We start from the raw sequence: 16462 nt of genomic DNA, 5'->3' as shown, positions 1-16462 counted from the left end.
TTTTGTTTGTCCTTTCTCATAGAATATGCTGGTAATGTTATGCTTTGGATCTTGGAGCATTTCCTGACCCTAATAGGATTTAGGATACAGAGGAGATGGGTGTCTCCAGTGGGGTGTTCGAAGCTAAAATGAGACTAGAAAGGGGAAATACATGAAAACAACCTTCATATTAATACAGGTCTGGGTCAGGCACAGTGGCTCACGCCTATAATCCCAGCATTTTGGGAGGCTGAGGCAGGCGGATCACTAGAGGTTAGGAGTTAGACATGAGCCTGGCCAACATAGTGAAACCCCATCTCTACTAAAAATACAAAAATTAGCAAGGCGTGTGGCGGGTTCCTGTAATCCCAGCTACTGGGGAGGCTGAGGCAGAAGAATCCCTTGAACCCAGGAGGCAGAGGTTGCAGTGAGCTGAGTCGAGATGGCGCCACTGCACTTCAATCTGGGCAACAGTGCAAGAGTCTGTCTCAAAAAAAAAAAAAAAAGCAGGCCTGAATATTTCAATTCCAGTAACTTCATTCTGTTTAATGGAGTTCTCTGAAATTTCACATAATTCTATCAGGTGATTCTTCACCTCTCTAATATGCAGAACACAGTCTGCCAAACTCCCTAAATCAGTTGACATTTCTTTTGATCACTTGATTGTGTTCCCTGTGTGTAAGAAAGTCTAATTGACTTTCTTAGTGCTTATGAAAATGTTTTGTGATCTTCAAGTGCTGATGTTACAAATGTTGATTATTTTCAGCAAATGCAGAAACATTGTGTCTTTATTCTCTCCCAGAAACACCCTAGGAAAAGGGAGAGGGGAGGAATTGACTAAAACTTTCACTGTAATTAAAACAGGCCTTTTTTTTTTTTTTTTTTTTTGGAGACGGAGTCTTGCTCTGTCGCCCAGGCTGGAGAGCAAAACAAAACAAAACAAAAAATTAGCTGGGCGTGGTGACACACACCAGTAATCTCAGCTACTTGGGAGGCTGAGGCAGGAGAATTGTTTAAACCTAACAGGCGGAGGTTGCAGTGAGCCAAGAATGCTCAGTTGCACTCCAGCCTGGGCAACGAGAGCAAAACTCCATCTCAAAAAAAAATAAAATAAATAAAATAAAATAAAATTCTAGTTTCTATCATCTCTAGGTATCTTATTCACGTGATAATATCAAGGAATCAGCCCTTTAGCCCAGTATATTCACTTGTAAGCCCGATTAAAAGCATTATTTCCAAAGAGTTTACCAATCTGCTCTTAGGAATGAAAGTAAAGAATTTAAGATTGAATCACTGATTAAAATAGTAGCAGCAGGCAGTTTAAAGTGTGTCTTCTAATAGTTTAAGGCCCTGTATTCCTGTAACATGCTACTCAGGAGTAGGACAAAGATATTCCAACTAACTGCTACCTGAGATCCAGAAATCTGGTAAATTACAAATGTCATTTTACAAGTATCTGTTTAGTCATTGAAGTGGAGTATTATAGCTGGATAAGATCTTAGCAAGCTCATTTATTCTACAAACAAGAAAACTGAAACCCAAAGAGATTAAATGATTTGCCCTGAGTCACATTGCTAGTTGGTGACAGAGCTAGAATACTTTTAGTTCTTTTTTTGTGTTTTTCTTTCCTAGGAAAGTGGATAAACTTAATTGAGAATGTCTGAAAACCTTGACAAGTCCAATGTAAATGAAGCAGGAAAATCAAAATCCAATGATTCTGAGCAAGGCCTCGAAGATGCTGTGGAAGGTGCTGATGAAGCCTTACAGAAAGCAATAAAGTCAGACTCCTCCAGCCCCCAAAGAGTGCAAAGACCTCACTGTAAGCAAATTTGACTTTGATTAGATGCAATATTGTCATTGTTTTCAGGTGACAGTTTTATGAGGCCTCCTTGTGCATGTGGCCGTGAGCTAGGTTCGCATTTAGGAATGATAGCAGTTCCTCAGCTGGCAGCCTAGCTACTTGTGGATTTTCAATTGCATGGGAAATTAACATTTTAGAATAATGTCCAGTATGTGCCTGTCTTTCTCCAGCCTCAGTGACACTCCAGTCTCTGAAGTGCTCTAAGAAATAGGAGGGTGGAGTACAAATTGCTGCTTTTATTGAAAGGGTGTTTGAAAAGTCTGAGGCTAATTCCTGCCAGGACTGTGCTTGTGCAGGTTAAAAAAAAATGTGAGTAAGTTCACCACACCCTAATTCTCTGCCTGAAGGCTTAGTTCCCACAAGCTTGAGGGAATTCAGTTTGCTGAATGTGTGTGGTGAAGTCATTTCAGATCCCTGGCAAGGAGCAAGCCTCTTAAATGAAAGGGTGGCAATATCTTCGGGCATTCCCAGTGGTTGCCTCAATTCATGTCTTTTATGAAGAGTACCTCAAGCATTTTGAAGTGAGTCCAAAAATGCAAGTTTTTAAGAGGGAACGTCATAGTCTAGCAATGTCGGTATTGATGTTATCCCTTTAAATTGTAGATGATCAGTAGTTGTACATATTTGGAAAAAGTACAGACATTTTTGGGTTTTGGGGTGTGTTTCTTCTAAAATGATCAAAGCCCTTCCCAGGCAATTTATTAGTCAACATGGTATTCTTCTAGCAAACATTAATGGACCCTATTTTATTCTGATTTATTATCACATAGATTTTAATAAATCAACTATTAGGTCAAATTGTGTCCAAGGAAACATGTTGTTACTAGCACAGTCTATCGTGCATTTGGTAGGCCTGTCTCCAATATGTGTAGTCAGAAAACTTCTGTTTTCCTGTCTTTAAAATGAGGAAAGTACAATATTTCTTAGGGTAGCGGTAAAGATTAAATGAATTCCTGTAAGGCAGTTAGAACAGTGCTTTGCAGGTAATAAATGCTTAATAAACATTAGTTGTTGTTACTATTATTGCTACTAACATGTCATCTATTGCATTTAAAGATGCCAGGATTAGCCAGGCATAGTGGCTCATACCTGTAATACCAGCACTTTGGGAGGCTGAGGCAGGAGGATCACTTGAGTCCAGGAGTTCAAGACCAGCCTGGGCAACATAATGAGACCTCATCTCTACAAAAAATAAAAATTAGCTAGGCATGGTGGCACATGCCTATAGTCCCAGCTACTTGTGGGGCTGAGACAGGAGGATCCCTTGAACCTGGGAGGTGGAGGCTGCAGTGAGCTGAAATTGTGCCACTGCACTTCAGTCTGGGTGACAAAGTGAGACCTTGTCTTACAAAAAAAAAAAAATTAGCTGAGCATGGTGGTACATGGCTGTAGTCGCAGCTGCTTGGGAAGCTGGGACAGGAGGATCACTTGAGCTGGGGAGGTCAAGGCTGCAGTGAGCCGTGATCATGTCACCGCACTCCAGCCTGGATGAGAGAGTAAGACAAACCTCTCTCAAAGAAATAAAAAAAAAAAAAAATAAAGAGACCAGGATTGATTGCTGTAACGTAGATGTATATGGCTAACGTGATAGCTTTACAATCTATAGTTTCTGCTAAAGAACTTTTGGTTTAGGTCTTCAGTCACTCTTTATTGGTCTGTTGGTTGTTGGGACGGCCAGACCTAACGTGGGGGTGACGAAGTCCAGTGGAGTCAAAGGAATGAGAAAAGACAAGTTTAAGAGTGCATAAAGTGGGTCTAGGGGGCTGATGCTAGTATGGAGGCTGCTAAGGCCCCAAGCTCTAGAAGCCCACGCTATTTATTGGTAATCAAACAAAGAAGCGGATGGTGAGGATGTGGGGGTTGAAAGAAAGCAGTGTATCAAGCACATGATCTACAGCTGTGACAGTTTGGCGTTTTCTTTGAAGCGTATGGAACATGTTCCGCTACTTGAGATAATGGGAAACATGTTCTTCTAGTTTAAGATACAATCGATATATGAGCCTAGGAGTGCTAGAAGCAAGGAGCCAGCAAGTCTAGACACATTTCAGAGGCCACGAGGGGTTTTGTGCCCTGAGCCCTGGATTCCATTCAAGCCACGAGGGTTTTTATGCCCTAAGCTTAGATTATGGTGCAGCAGGGCAGCCTTCCACCCTTTAGCACAGAGCTTGGTGTTCCCAAGGCCACGAGGGGTTTTAGACCCTGGACCCCGGACATGTTCCAAGACTCTTTTACATTATGTCAGACATGCAAGCCCTGCCTCAGTTTCTCCCAACAGTTGGTTGATTGCTTTTAATTTTTTAAAATAATTTTAACTTTTATAGGTTCAGCCATTCTTTGGTTGATGGCTTCACCTTTGGCATCCTGTCAGTCTGATGGCATGATTCCAAATTAATGTCAAACCAGTACTAAGCTACATTATCTGAAGTTGTGTGTAGTTATGCCCTTAAGGCAAAACTACTCATCCTGGGACCTATGATCAAGATTTAGGGGATCTAGTAATAGCCAAAAAAGTACATCAACATTTGTTTTGATATGCGTGTTTTTAGAAATAAGGTCATGGAAGCTTTCATTAAGTTCTCTTAGTGGTCTGTACCAAAATAAGGTTTAAAATCAATGCCCTGGCCGGGCGCGGTGGCTCACGCCTGTAATCCCAGCACTTTGGGAGGCTGAGGCGGGCGGATCACAAGGTCAGGAGATCAAGACCATCCTGGCTAACACAGTGAAACCCCGTCTCTACTAAAACTACAAAAAATTAGCCGGGTGTGGTGGCAGGCACCTGTGGTCCCAGCTACTCGGGAGGCTGAGGCAGGAGAATGGTGTGGGCCCGGGAGGCGGAGCTTGCAGTGAGCCGAGATCGTGCCACTGCACTACAGCCTGGGCGACAGAGCAAGACTCCGTCTCAAAAAAAAAAATAAAAAATAAAAAAAAATAAAATCAATGCCCTAAGATATTCCTTTTGTCTGACTTCCTATTTCTCCTGTAGTATTAGGTAGGTACAGGGCTATAAACCCAAAAGATAAAGCTAAGACCCCATTATTTGCGGATCAGGTAAGGAAGCATTATTGAACACATAGAGCATAAATAAGGATTTACAAACTATGGAATTAATAGTTTGCAGACATTTCCCCCAAACTCTGTAAATGTGTAGCTACTGAGTTTAACTCTAAAATCACATTTGGAATTCTACAAATTAAAATGTAAGTAGCAAAAAGAGAACATTTATTGTTTTAAATTATAACACAGAATAATACTTTAAGAGTGGAATTGCTAGGCCAGGCGCGGTGGCTCACGTCTATAAGCACTTTGGGAGGCTGAGACGGGTGAATCACCTGAGGTCAGGAGTTCAAGACCAGCCTGGCCAACGTGGCGAAACCCTGTTTCTACTAAAAATACAAAAATTAGCCGGGAGTGGTGGTGCGTGCCTGTAATCCCAGCTACTTGGTAGGCTGAGGCAGGAGAATTGCTTGAACCTGGGAAGCAGAGGTTGCTGTGAACTGAGATTGTGCCATTGTATTCCAGCCTGGGTGACAAGAGGGAAACTATCTCAAGAAAAAGAAAAAAAAAAAAAGTGGAATTGCTGATGTAACTGATGCAGAACATTGAAAAAGGAAAAATGGCTGGCTTGTAAAAAATTGATTGGTACTGATTTGAGGTGGTGATTTGATTGTAAAAGATTATCTGTTCTTTAAACAGAGATCCTTTAAACAGAGTAAGGATCAGTCAACTGTAACTTAACAATGTTTTCTCTAAGATCTTCTACTATTTATACTTTAATGCTCTTCTCACAAAATACCCTCTGTTCTAACATTTAACCGCCTAGTTGACCAGTAAAAGATGCTATATTCAGATGACAAACATCAATTGTTATTCCAGTTAATATCTCCCACTTAGGACCTTCGTTTATGAAATCGGGTCCTTGTGAATTTAATTAGTAGATCCCAGTCATCTTTAGATGAATAGGTGACATGAGAACTTACATTTCTAAAGCTCATGACTAGCCTTTGAATTATGGTGTTTCCATATTCAATCAGTCAAATATTTGTTGAGTGCATACTGTATATCAGGGATCCAGCAGTGAACCAGGCACAGATTCTCTGTCCTCATGGAGCTTGCAGGCTAGTGAGGAAGACAAATTAACAAGCAGTTTCCATCAACATAATAAGTACTATGGGTAACCTTTACCCTGGCTTTACTGTACTCATTCTATAGTAGCTGTTTGAGTGACAGTTGCCGTCTTGCCCTCCATAAATGTCCATCCACTTATGTGACTAACAGCATCTTTTCAGAGTGTAGAGACATCTCAGGATACCTTTGTAAAGAAAGAGAGTTACAACCATTCTAAATTAGAACTTCATTTTATTTTGGAATCTGTCTGCCAGCCTCTCAAAAGTCATGTTTAAACTAACATGATTTTCAGTTTCTCTAACAGGGCATCAGTGGGCAAATGCTGTAACAAAATAACAGAATTTAGCAACAACTTTAGCTTTGTGTCATATAAAATAAACTCCCGGGTAAGTTACATGTAACTTTACTTTTTTTTTTTTTTTTTTTGTTAAGACCAGATTGCTCTATGTTGCCCAGGCTGGCCTTGAACTCCTGGGCTCAAGTGATTCACCCACCTCAGCCTCCCTAGTAGCTGAGACTACAAGTGTGCACCACCATGTCTGAGTTGACCTTACCATTTTTTCATGGCTCTTATTGCAACTCAGGTTCTCTTCACAAATTGAGGTGAAGACATGTTGTCCACCAAATTGCATCTTTATGCAATTTTATGCAATCTTTACCAAGTTTTCATTTATGAAATTGGTAAATTTGAGAACTCTCACAAAACAAAATCCCCACAACCCTATAATTTGTATGCAATGAATAATTCCTCTATATGTACATGGGTAATATGTCCTGATCATATCTTAGAACTGTAGCTTTTATCTTTCATGGTCAGATACCTGTCATTGATAAGTTTGATTTTAAGTAGTCTCTAACATGGACAGTTCCTGAAAATTTTCTTCTTCCTGGATGGTGAGGTTCTTAGTACTTGGTGCAAGCTGTTTTGTTCCAAGTATGCCCAAAACACTGAGAATGCACTTGTTTAAAATTTGGAGGATTCTTATATTTCATAGCACACCCTTAAGTCTCTTCTTTTTGCATATGGAGAAACACAGACCCTGCAAGATTTAAGTGACTTGTTCAAGGTCATACTCAACAGAGTCTAGAGGAAGAGAAATTTCTTACTGATTTGCCCCAACCACTGTGTTTCATGACTAGGCAGCAAAGTAATGGTGCCTATTATTACCCAGATGACTAAAATTATTGGGAAATAACAAATCCGGCCAGGCACGGTGGCTCATGCCTGTAATCACAGCACTTTGGGAGGCCAAGGCAGGTGGATCACAAGGTCAAGAGATTGAGACCATACTGGCCAACGTGGTGAAACCCCGTCTCTACTAAAAATACAAAAATTAGCTGGGTGTGGTGGCATGCACCTGTAGTCCCAGCTACTTGGGAGGCTGAGGCAGGAGAGTCACTTGAACCCGGAAGGTGGAGGTTGCAGTGAGCTGAGATCGTGCCACTGCACTCCGGCCTGGGTGACAGAGCAAGACTCCGTCTCAAAAAAAAAAAAAAAAATTCACCGAGAGGACTTGATGTGTTTCTGTTATTTTCGTAAATTTCAGATGATAAGACATTTATTATTTTTTGCAAAAGCAAAGTTAAAAACTTGGAAGTCCTAATATTAATCTGAGTTTCTTCTTCTTAAGGGGTAAGAACTTGGTGGAGTTTAATAACACCTGATGCTTGATAATAATACCTGATGCTTGATATTGACGTACCCACAGTGGAAGTTTCATTTTCTGATAACTGGGAACAGAAATAATTTAAAAATAAGCATATATTTATATATATGTATACATACAGCAAATCCCTACTGAGCCAGGCGTGCTCCTATAGTCCCAGCTACTCGGGAGGTTGAGGCCACAGTGAGCTATGATCACTCTCGAGTTTGGGCAACAGAATAAGACCCTGTTTCAAAAAACAAACAACAACAAAAAAAAACCTTTTTATTTTCTTAATAGAGTCTGTCATGGAGTGTACACTTTAAATTTTGATAAAATCCAAATTATCCATTTTTTATTTTGTAGGTTGAGCTTTTTGTATCCTATCTAAGAAATCTTTACCTAATCCAAGATCACAAAGATTTTTGTCTGTGATTCTTTTGTTTTTCTTTTTGAGACAAGGTCTCTATCTGTCACCTAAGCTGGAGTGCTGTGGCGGGATCATGGCTCACTGCAACTTCCGCCTCCTGGGCTTAAGCCGTCTTCCCGCCTCAGCCTCCTGAGTAGCTGAGACTACAGGCGCATGCCACCACACCTGGCTAATTTTTGTATTTTTTGTAGAGATGGGGTTTCGCCACGTTGCCCAGGCTGTTCTCAAACTCCTGGCCTCAAGCAATTTTTGCGCCTTGGCCTCCCAAAGGGCTGGGATTACAGGCATGAGTCACCTTGCCCGGCTCTGCAATCCATTTTGAGTTCCTTTTTGTTTACCATGTGAGAGAAGGATCTAGAGTAATTAATTTTTTTTTTCTTTTTGAGATGGAGTCTTGCTTGGATATTTATTATATTTAGCAATATCCACAAAGCCAGATGGAGTGCAGTGGTGTGATCTCAGCTCGCTGCAAGCTTGGCCTCCTGCGTTCACACCATTCTCCTGCCTCAGCCACCCGAGTAGCTGGGACTACAGGCGCCCGCCACCATGCCTGGCTAATTTTTTGTATTTGTAGTAGAGACAGGGTTTCATCATGTTAGCCAGGATGGTCTCGATCTCCTGACCTCGTGATCTGCCTGCCTCGGCCTCTCAAAGTGCTGGGATTACAGGCGTGATCGAGTAATTCTTTTACATATAGATGCTTAATTGTTGTAGCACCATTTGATTGAGACAGAGTATTGCTCTATCACCCAGACTGGAGGGCAGTGGCACAATCTTGGCTCACTGCAACCTCTGTCTCCTGGGCTTAAATGATTTTTAGTAGAGACAGGGTTTTACCATGTTGTCCAGGCTGGTCTCGAACTCCTGGCCTCAAGCAATCAACCTGCTTCAGCCTCCCAAAGTACATGAGCCACCATGCCCAGCCTATCTTTGTCTGTTGACCACATATATACATATGTGTGTGTGTATATCAGTCTATTTCTGGATATTCTGCCCTGAATTTCTATATATCCTTATGCTAAAAATACACTGTCTTGATTATTATAGTTTTATAATAAGTCTTGAAATCAGTGTCAGTCCTCTAACTTTATTTTTCTTGTTCAAAATAGTTTTGGCTTTTCGAGGTCTTTTGTGTTTCCATATAAATTTTAGAATTAGTTTGTCAGTTTCAACAAAAAAGCCTTCTGATTGGGATTGCATTTAACCAATAGATTGATTTGGGGAAAATTGACATCTTAATAATATACACATAGAGGGGAACAACAGACGCTGGTGTCTACTGGAGAGTGGGAGAAGGGAGAGGATCAAGAAAAATAATGAGGACTAGACTTAATAACTGGGTGACAAAATAATCTCCATAACAAGCCCCCGTGACACGAGATTACCTGTGTAACAAATCTGCACATGTACCCCTGAACTTAAAAGTTAAAAAAAATTTTTTTTTAATTGAAAAGATATATTGGGCTTTGATTTTGAATATTTATTATGTTTTAGCAATATCCACAAAACCAGATTTATTTATTCTGTATTCTTATTCATATTCTCTGGAAATGCTGAGAATGTTGTGAGGAAGAATTTTGAGTTTTCCCAACTTCCCCTTGTGACCAAATAAAGATTTTTACCAGACAGGGTATGACCAGCTCTTTCATTTGGTTCCTTTTTTTTTTTTTTTCCTTTCTTTGATGATCAAAATAAAAAAGAAGGAAAATAACTTTTCACCAGCCTAAGAAGATCTTTTATAACAAACCTGGGCAAACCAGTGACGTTACTTATCTAATTTTAAGGCCAGATGTTATCACTATCACATAAAATTAATATATTCATCTTCTAGGCAAGTACTTCTCAAAACTGTGGTGTCTCAAAACTGTGGTGTTTGGAGCCATCAGCATCAACTGGAGACTTGTTAGAAACACAGATTCTAGGTCGGGTGCTGTGGCTTATACCTGTAATGCCAGCACTTTGGGAGGCCGAGGCAGGTGGATCACTTACTTAAGCTCAGGAGTTTGAGACCCGCCTGGGCAACATGGTGAAACTTGTCTCTAAAAAAATACAAAAAATAACCAGACGTGCCTATAGTCCCAGCTACTCGGGAGGCTGAGGTGGGAAGATGGCTTGAGCATGAGAGGTTGAGGCTGGGATGAGCCATGATTGTGTGACTGCATTCCTGCTGGTGAGAGAGTAAGATCCTGTATCTCAAAAAAAAATAGAAAAATTAAAAAATGCAGATTCTTTGGCCCTGCTCCAGACCTGCTAAATCAGAAACCCTGAGAAGTGGGCCCAGCATTCTGTTTTCACAAGTCCTCCCTCTGACTCCAGTATAGGCTAAAGGTTGAGAATTGCTATCAGAGACTTTTTTTTTTTTTTAATTTTTTTTTGAAACAGAGTCTTGCTCTGTCACCTAGCCTGGAGTGCAATGGTGTGATCTCCACCCATTGCAACCTCTACCTCCCAGGTTCAAGCGATCCCTTCGCTTCGCCTCAGCCTCCCAAAGAGCTGGGATTACAGGTGTGCACCACCATGCCCCGCTAATTTTTGTATTTTTAGTAGAGACGATGTTTTCCCGTGTTGGCCAGTTGGGTCTCGAACTCCAGACCTCAGGTGGTCCACCTGCCTCGACCTCCCAAAGTGCTGGGATTACAGGCATGAGCCTGGCCTTATCATAGGCTTTTAAGAGTAAGAATTCCCCTTTGTTCCTTGGTTTAGAACCTTCTTTTTGAACGATCAGTCTTAAGCTTTATCAAAAGAGAGAAGATGGACACAAATTTTGAGGCCGTTGCAGCAGTCGATACAGAGGTAAAATCTACAGGACATGGATAAAAGAGCAGAGGAAAGAGAGAAATCAGAGATGGCTCTTTTTCAAAGTTTTTGGTTAACTGGATCAGCATTCTAGAAAATTCTTGTGTCACACATCTTTTGATCTGTCCATTGACCACTGCAGAGCTGTCATATTCTGTCACAGTATCCTGTACAAGATAGTGGTTTTAGCATTGTTTAAACAGCACCGTCGGCACCCTAAAGGACTTGATGCTATTTTAATTTTTTACAACTTTTTATTTTTATTTTTTTTGAGACAGAGTCTTGCTCTGTTGCCCAGGCTTGAGTGCAGTGACATGATCATAGCTCACTGCAGGTTCAAGTGCTCCTCCAGCCTCAACTTCCTGAGTAGCTGGGACTACAGGCATGCACCACCATGCCCGGTTAGTTTTACATTTTTTTTTGTAGAGACAAGGTCTCACTATGGTGCCCAGGCTGGTCTCCAACTCCTGACCTCAAATGATCCTCTTGCCTCGGCCTCCCAAAGTGCTAGCATTACAGGTGTGAACCACTGTGATTGATGCCTTGATGCTATGTTAATTTGGGGAGATTCATTTGTGGCAGTGTTAGTGGTAGTGCAAAAGTAAACTGCTAATGGGAGCAAAAGAGAAGATCTTAAATATGGTGTCTTTTTTTTTTTTTTTTTTTTTTTTTTTAGGGTAGACAGGAGGCAGAAAGATTAGAAAATAAACCCTCAGCTTATGGGACAGATGATCATCTGTAACTTAAGTTTTCCTAAGTTTCAATTTACTGTAATTATTTTCATTTGACCAGTCTTAGTGAAAACCAGATGTTTTGAGTATTAATAGATGATCTCTGCTTTTAGGATTCAAGGGTTAAAAAATGAATATGAAGTAACATTCTGTTGCTGTTTGAAAATGCCAGAACAAACATTTTTTTTTTTTTTTTTTTTGAGACGGAGTCTCGCTCTGTCGTCCGGGCTTGGAGTGCAGTGGCGGGATCTCAGCTCACTGCAGGCTCCGCCTCCCGGGTTTACGCCATTCTCCTGCCTCAGCCTCCCGAGTAGCTGGGATTACAGGCACCCGCCAACTCACCCGGCTAGTTTTTTGTATTTTTTAGTAGAGACGGGGTTTCACCGTGTTAGCCAGGATGGTCTCGATCTCCTGACCTCGTGATCCACCCGTCTCGGCCTCCCAAAGTGCTGGGATTACAGGCTTGAGCCACCACGCCCGGCCTCAGAACAAACATTTTAATAGAGGCAATAACTGAAATTATTGTCCAGTATCAGAACCACTCTCTTCTTATTTTAATAGAAATTCGAATCTGGAGAAGCAAATCTCTTACAGTGAGTTTCTGTTACAGCTAGTCCTCCTCGCTTTGTGACAGTAGAAGAACTTCTAGAGACAGCGAGAGGCGTCACCAACATGGCTCTAGCCCATGAAATTGTAGTAAATGGAGACTTTCAGATTAAACCAGTTGAATTACCGGAAAACAGGTAAGGTGGTTGCTAAATTATCTTGCTTAGTAGAGCACTGCCATTTCCCAGTTTTGGAAATGTTTCCTTCAGTTGATACCAATATATTCGGACATGTTTTTCCTTTTGTACATTATTGCTAAAAAATATTCCTAAACAAGGAACACCAATTCTTCAAAAATCAAATAAAAGGTCTAAAAATGTTTTGTGAAAGTCTCCCTACTCAGTAGGATCTAGCTTCCTCATCTTGTGTTTTCATTGCCTTGTTTCATTCACTCTTCTTTGAAACTATCACACTGCACTATAGTCGTTGGTTTTGTTGCACAGGCAAAGACTGTAGGTTATTCTCAGTGTCCCTAGTGCCTGGCACTTAACTATTTTTTTATTGAATCAAAAACTAGATTGTAAGGTGCCCCTTTTAAAAATGTGCTGTCATAAGAAAGAGGAAATACTGCCCATTATAATTATAAAAATGCCATTGATTTTAAGAAAGATCCAAGTTTCTGAGAGATTAAAATATTGGGGGGTGGGGGAGTTTGTTTTAGAATCAAGGAAATATGTGTGCAAGTGCCCTTCTGTCAGCAACTCACTGAAGTCAGGATTCTGGATGGTGCCTGAGAGTCTCTTGGCCTGTTCTCCTGGTTGCAGGATGAATGCTGCAGCTCCAAACATCCCATCATACATCAGCCTTCTGGGCAAGAGGGAAAAGGTTGGGAGGTCTAGGGCCCTCCTTTTGTTAGAGAAGAACATCTTCCCCTGGAGTCGTGAAAGAGACATCTGCTGACACTTTGTTAATCAGAATTTCGTAACATGCTACCCTTGCTATAAGTGAACCTGGAATGCTTAAGTCGGGTAAAAGGGAATGAACTGTGATGGGCTTGTTAGATCAGTCATGATTTATTGTCATAGGCAGAGTATATTGTTGCCCTGAAAAACAGTGGGATTCTGTTCACAAAAGGAGGAGGAATGGCTGCTGTGCTGGCAAGTGTCTTCCGTAGGAAGCTTCTAAATTTGACTTCACAGATATTTCTTATATCTGCAGAGATAGTACTTTTTTGCATTTAATAATGAAGAATTGCTTGTTTTGTGCTCATGACAGAAAGACATTTTGTTGTTGTTGTTGTTTGAGATGGAGTCTCGCTCTGTTGCCCAGGCTGGAGTACAGTGGCATGATCTTGGCTCACTGCAACCTCCGCCTTGCAGGTTCAAGCGATTCTCCTACCTTAGCCTCCTGAGTAGCTGGCATTACAGGCATGTACCACCATGCCCAGCTAATTTTTGTATTTTTAGTAGAGACGGGGTTTCACCGTGTTGATCAGGCTGGTCTCAAACTCCTGACCTCGTGATCCACCCGCCTCAGCCTTCCAAAGTGCTGGGACTACAGGCATGAGCCACTGCACTGGCCGTTGTTGTTGTTTTTTGAGACGGAGTCTTGCTCTGTTGCCCAGGCTGGAGTGCAGTGGTGCATTCTCAGCTTACTGCAGCCTCCACTACCCAGGTTCAAGCAATTCTCCTGCCTCAGCCCCCTGAGTAGTTGGGACTATAAAGCACACGCCACCACGCCCGGCTAATTTTTGTATTTTTGGTAGAGGTAGTATTTCACCGTGTTGGCCAGGCTGGTCTTGAACTCCTGACCTCAGGTGATCCTCCCGCCTTGGCCTCCCAAAATGCTGGGATTACAGGTGTCGACCACCATGCCTGGCCAATACTGGTTTTAATGAAACGTTGTGATGTATATATAAGTTGTTATAGTTTGGTACCTAGTTAAGCAATTGTCCCATATATCACATGGGAATATGATATTTTTAGGAAATAAAGTCCTTCAACCTACTACATACTGAATTGTTATCTTATTATTATTATTTTATTTTTTTGAGACAGAGTCTCGCTCTGTTGTCCAGGCTGGAGTGTAGTGGCACTATCTCGGCTCACTGCAACCTCTGGCCAGGCTGATCTCGAACTCCTCACCTCAGGTGATCTGCCTGCCTCGGCCTCCCAAAGTGCTGGGATTACAGGCGTAAGTCACAACGCCCAGCCTAAATTGTTATCTTAGACTACCTAATTATAAACATCTTAAGAAACTTGCTAGTAACAGGGAACTAAAATTAACAGCTTTGGACTTTTCAATATTCTTATTATATGGCACTGTCATATGCTGTTACTTGGATTAATGTTGGCTGTCCAGTTAGTTGAGAGCGATTCTTTCCAATTAGATGCTTATTGCCAAAAATCACTAACTTTTAAAATAAAGTATGCCATCAGTTGAAGTATGCCTGGGAAATCTTTCCTTGATCCAAATCACTGGGATTGATCTTACCCTAAACCCATATTATTTGTGCTTTTGAAAGTGATTTGAAACTCAAATATTTTGGTTTTTGCCCTTTTGTTTGTTTTTTTCACTGCCCCAGCTTGAAGAAGAGAGTAAAGGAGATTGTACATAAAGCGTTTTGGGATTGCTTGAGTGCACAGCTAAGTGAAGACCCCCCAGCGTATGACCATGCTATCAAACTTGTAGGAGAAATCAAAGAGGTGAGGCAAAGAGTGAATTGTGATGCTTTTCTGGTGTGTTAGGAGTGTGTATTCAACTTCTTGTGTCACCACCAGAAGTCTTTAAAGAAATTGAAGGATCAAGAAGTTAAATTACTTGCCAAAAGGTGGATCAAGAGTGTTTTTGGCTTAATGCCCTTTTTTAAAAAAAGTTTTAAGCAAACCATGATAACCTGAAGGCATTAAAGACAACAAAGTTATTTCACAAAATCTAGATTATTTATAAGTTTTAATAGATGTGGACACATTCCATTTATAATGGCCAAAAAGTGACTCAGCCTTTGGGATCAAGAAAGCTTTAGGTGGAGGGACTTTTTGCAGTGCCTTTAGCAATAGCATCAAAGAAGAAATGTATGCATGGAAATTGTCATCTGTGGTTGGCTCACAGGCTCACATTAATAAACATGCTTTTCTTTTTTCACCATTAACAGTTTTTTTTCTATCCATTTAATTGCTACATAGAGCTTAAATGAAAGCTTGAGTAGCTATTGTAAATGATTTGTAAGCATGTTTTTCTGTAGGTTTGTTGAATAAGAGGTAAAAGATGTGCAATATTACATAGCAATTGGTAAGCCCTTATTTGGATAGTTATAAATTGCATATAATTAGAAATGATGTCTAAGGAATTTTGATTAAACGTAGCTGTGTTCTCTTGTAGACTCTCTTATCTTTCTTGCTGCCTGGTCATACTAGACTGAGAAACCAGATAACAGAAGTCTTGGATCTGGATCTGATAAAGCAGGAAGCAGAGAATGGGGCCCTAGACATTTCCAAACTGGCAGAATTCATTATTGGCATGATGGGGACACTGTGTGCACCTGCTCGAGATGAGGAAGTTAAGAAACTAAAGGACATTAAGGAAATAGTGCCCCTTTTCAGGTATGGAAATATGTTAATCATACTCTGGCAACTACAATTCAGAGGCATTTTCTTTTTTTTTTTTTTTTTTTTTTGAGATGAAGTCTCACTCTGTTGCCTAGGCTGGAGTACAATGGCGTGACCTTGGCTCACTGCAACCTCCACCTTCTGGGTTCAAGCAGTTCTCATGCCTCAGCCTCCTGAGTAGCTGGGATTACAGGCACGCACCGCCATGCCCGGCTAATTTTTGGTAGAGATGGTGTTTCACGATGTTGGCCAGGCTGGTCTCGAACTCCTGACCTCAGGTGATTGGCTGCCTTGGCCTCCCAAAGTGCTGAGATTACAGGCGTGACCCACTGTGTCCAGACCAGAGCTATTTTCAACTTAAACTTCCTGAAGTCTTGGTACTCATGGATTAAGAAAAAAAAACAAAAAAGTTTTTCTTTTGAGGCCGGGCACGGTGGCTCAAGCCTGTAATCCCAGCACTTTGGGAGGCCGAGACGGGCGGATCACAAGGTCACAAGATCGAGACCATCCTGGCTAACACGGTGAAACCCCGTCTCTACTAAAAAATACAAAAAACTAGCCGGGCGAGGTGGCGGGCGCCTGTAGTCCCAGCTACTTGGGAGGCTGAGGCAGGAGAATGGCGTGAACCCGGGAGGCGGAGCTTGCAGTGAGCTGAGATCCAGCCACTGCACTCCAGCCTGGGCGACAGAGCGACACTCCGTCTCAAAAAAAAAAAAAAAAAAAAAAAAAAAAAAAAAAAA

General features: G+C 41.3%; 1 protein-coding gene across 2 annotated transcripts in view; it reads left to right on the top strand.

The window, feature by feature from the left end:
- TCP11L1 (t-complex 11 like 1) overlaps window positions 1–16462 on the top strand; it is a 34370-nt gene that overhangs the window by 1280 nt on the left and 16628 nt on the right. For both annotated transcript variants that reach the window (XM_025355943.1, XM_025355944.1), the window contains exons 2-5: window positions 1612–1798; window positions 12179–12311; window positions 14699–14819; window positions 15496–15716. In XM_025355943.1, coding sequence (XP_025211728.1) covers window positions 1636–1798; window positions 12179–12311; window positions 14699–14819; window positions 15496–15716 — 638 coding nt within the window. In that variant the 5' untranslated portion in view covers window positions 1612–1635. The remainder of the gene's footprint in view (window positions 1–1611; window positions 1799–12178; window positions 12312–14698; window positions 14820–15495; window positions 15717–16462) is intronic.

Source organism: Theropithecus gelada, chromosome 14 (genome assembly GCF_003255815.1).
Source record: "Theropithecus gelada isolate Dixy chromosome 14, Tgel_1.0, whole genome shotgun sequence".
In the NCBI taxonomy this organism is placed as follows: domain Eukaryota; kingdom Metazoa; phylum Chordata; class Mammalia; order Primates; family Cercopithecidae; genus Theropithecus; species Theropithecus gelada.
This window is presented reverse-complemented; position numbering and strand designations above follow the sequence as displayed.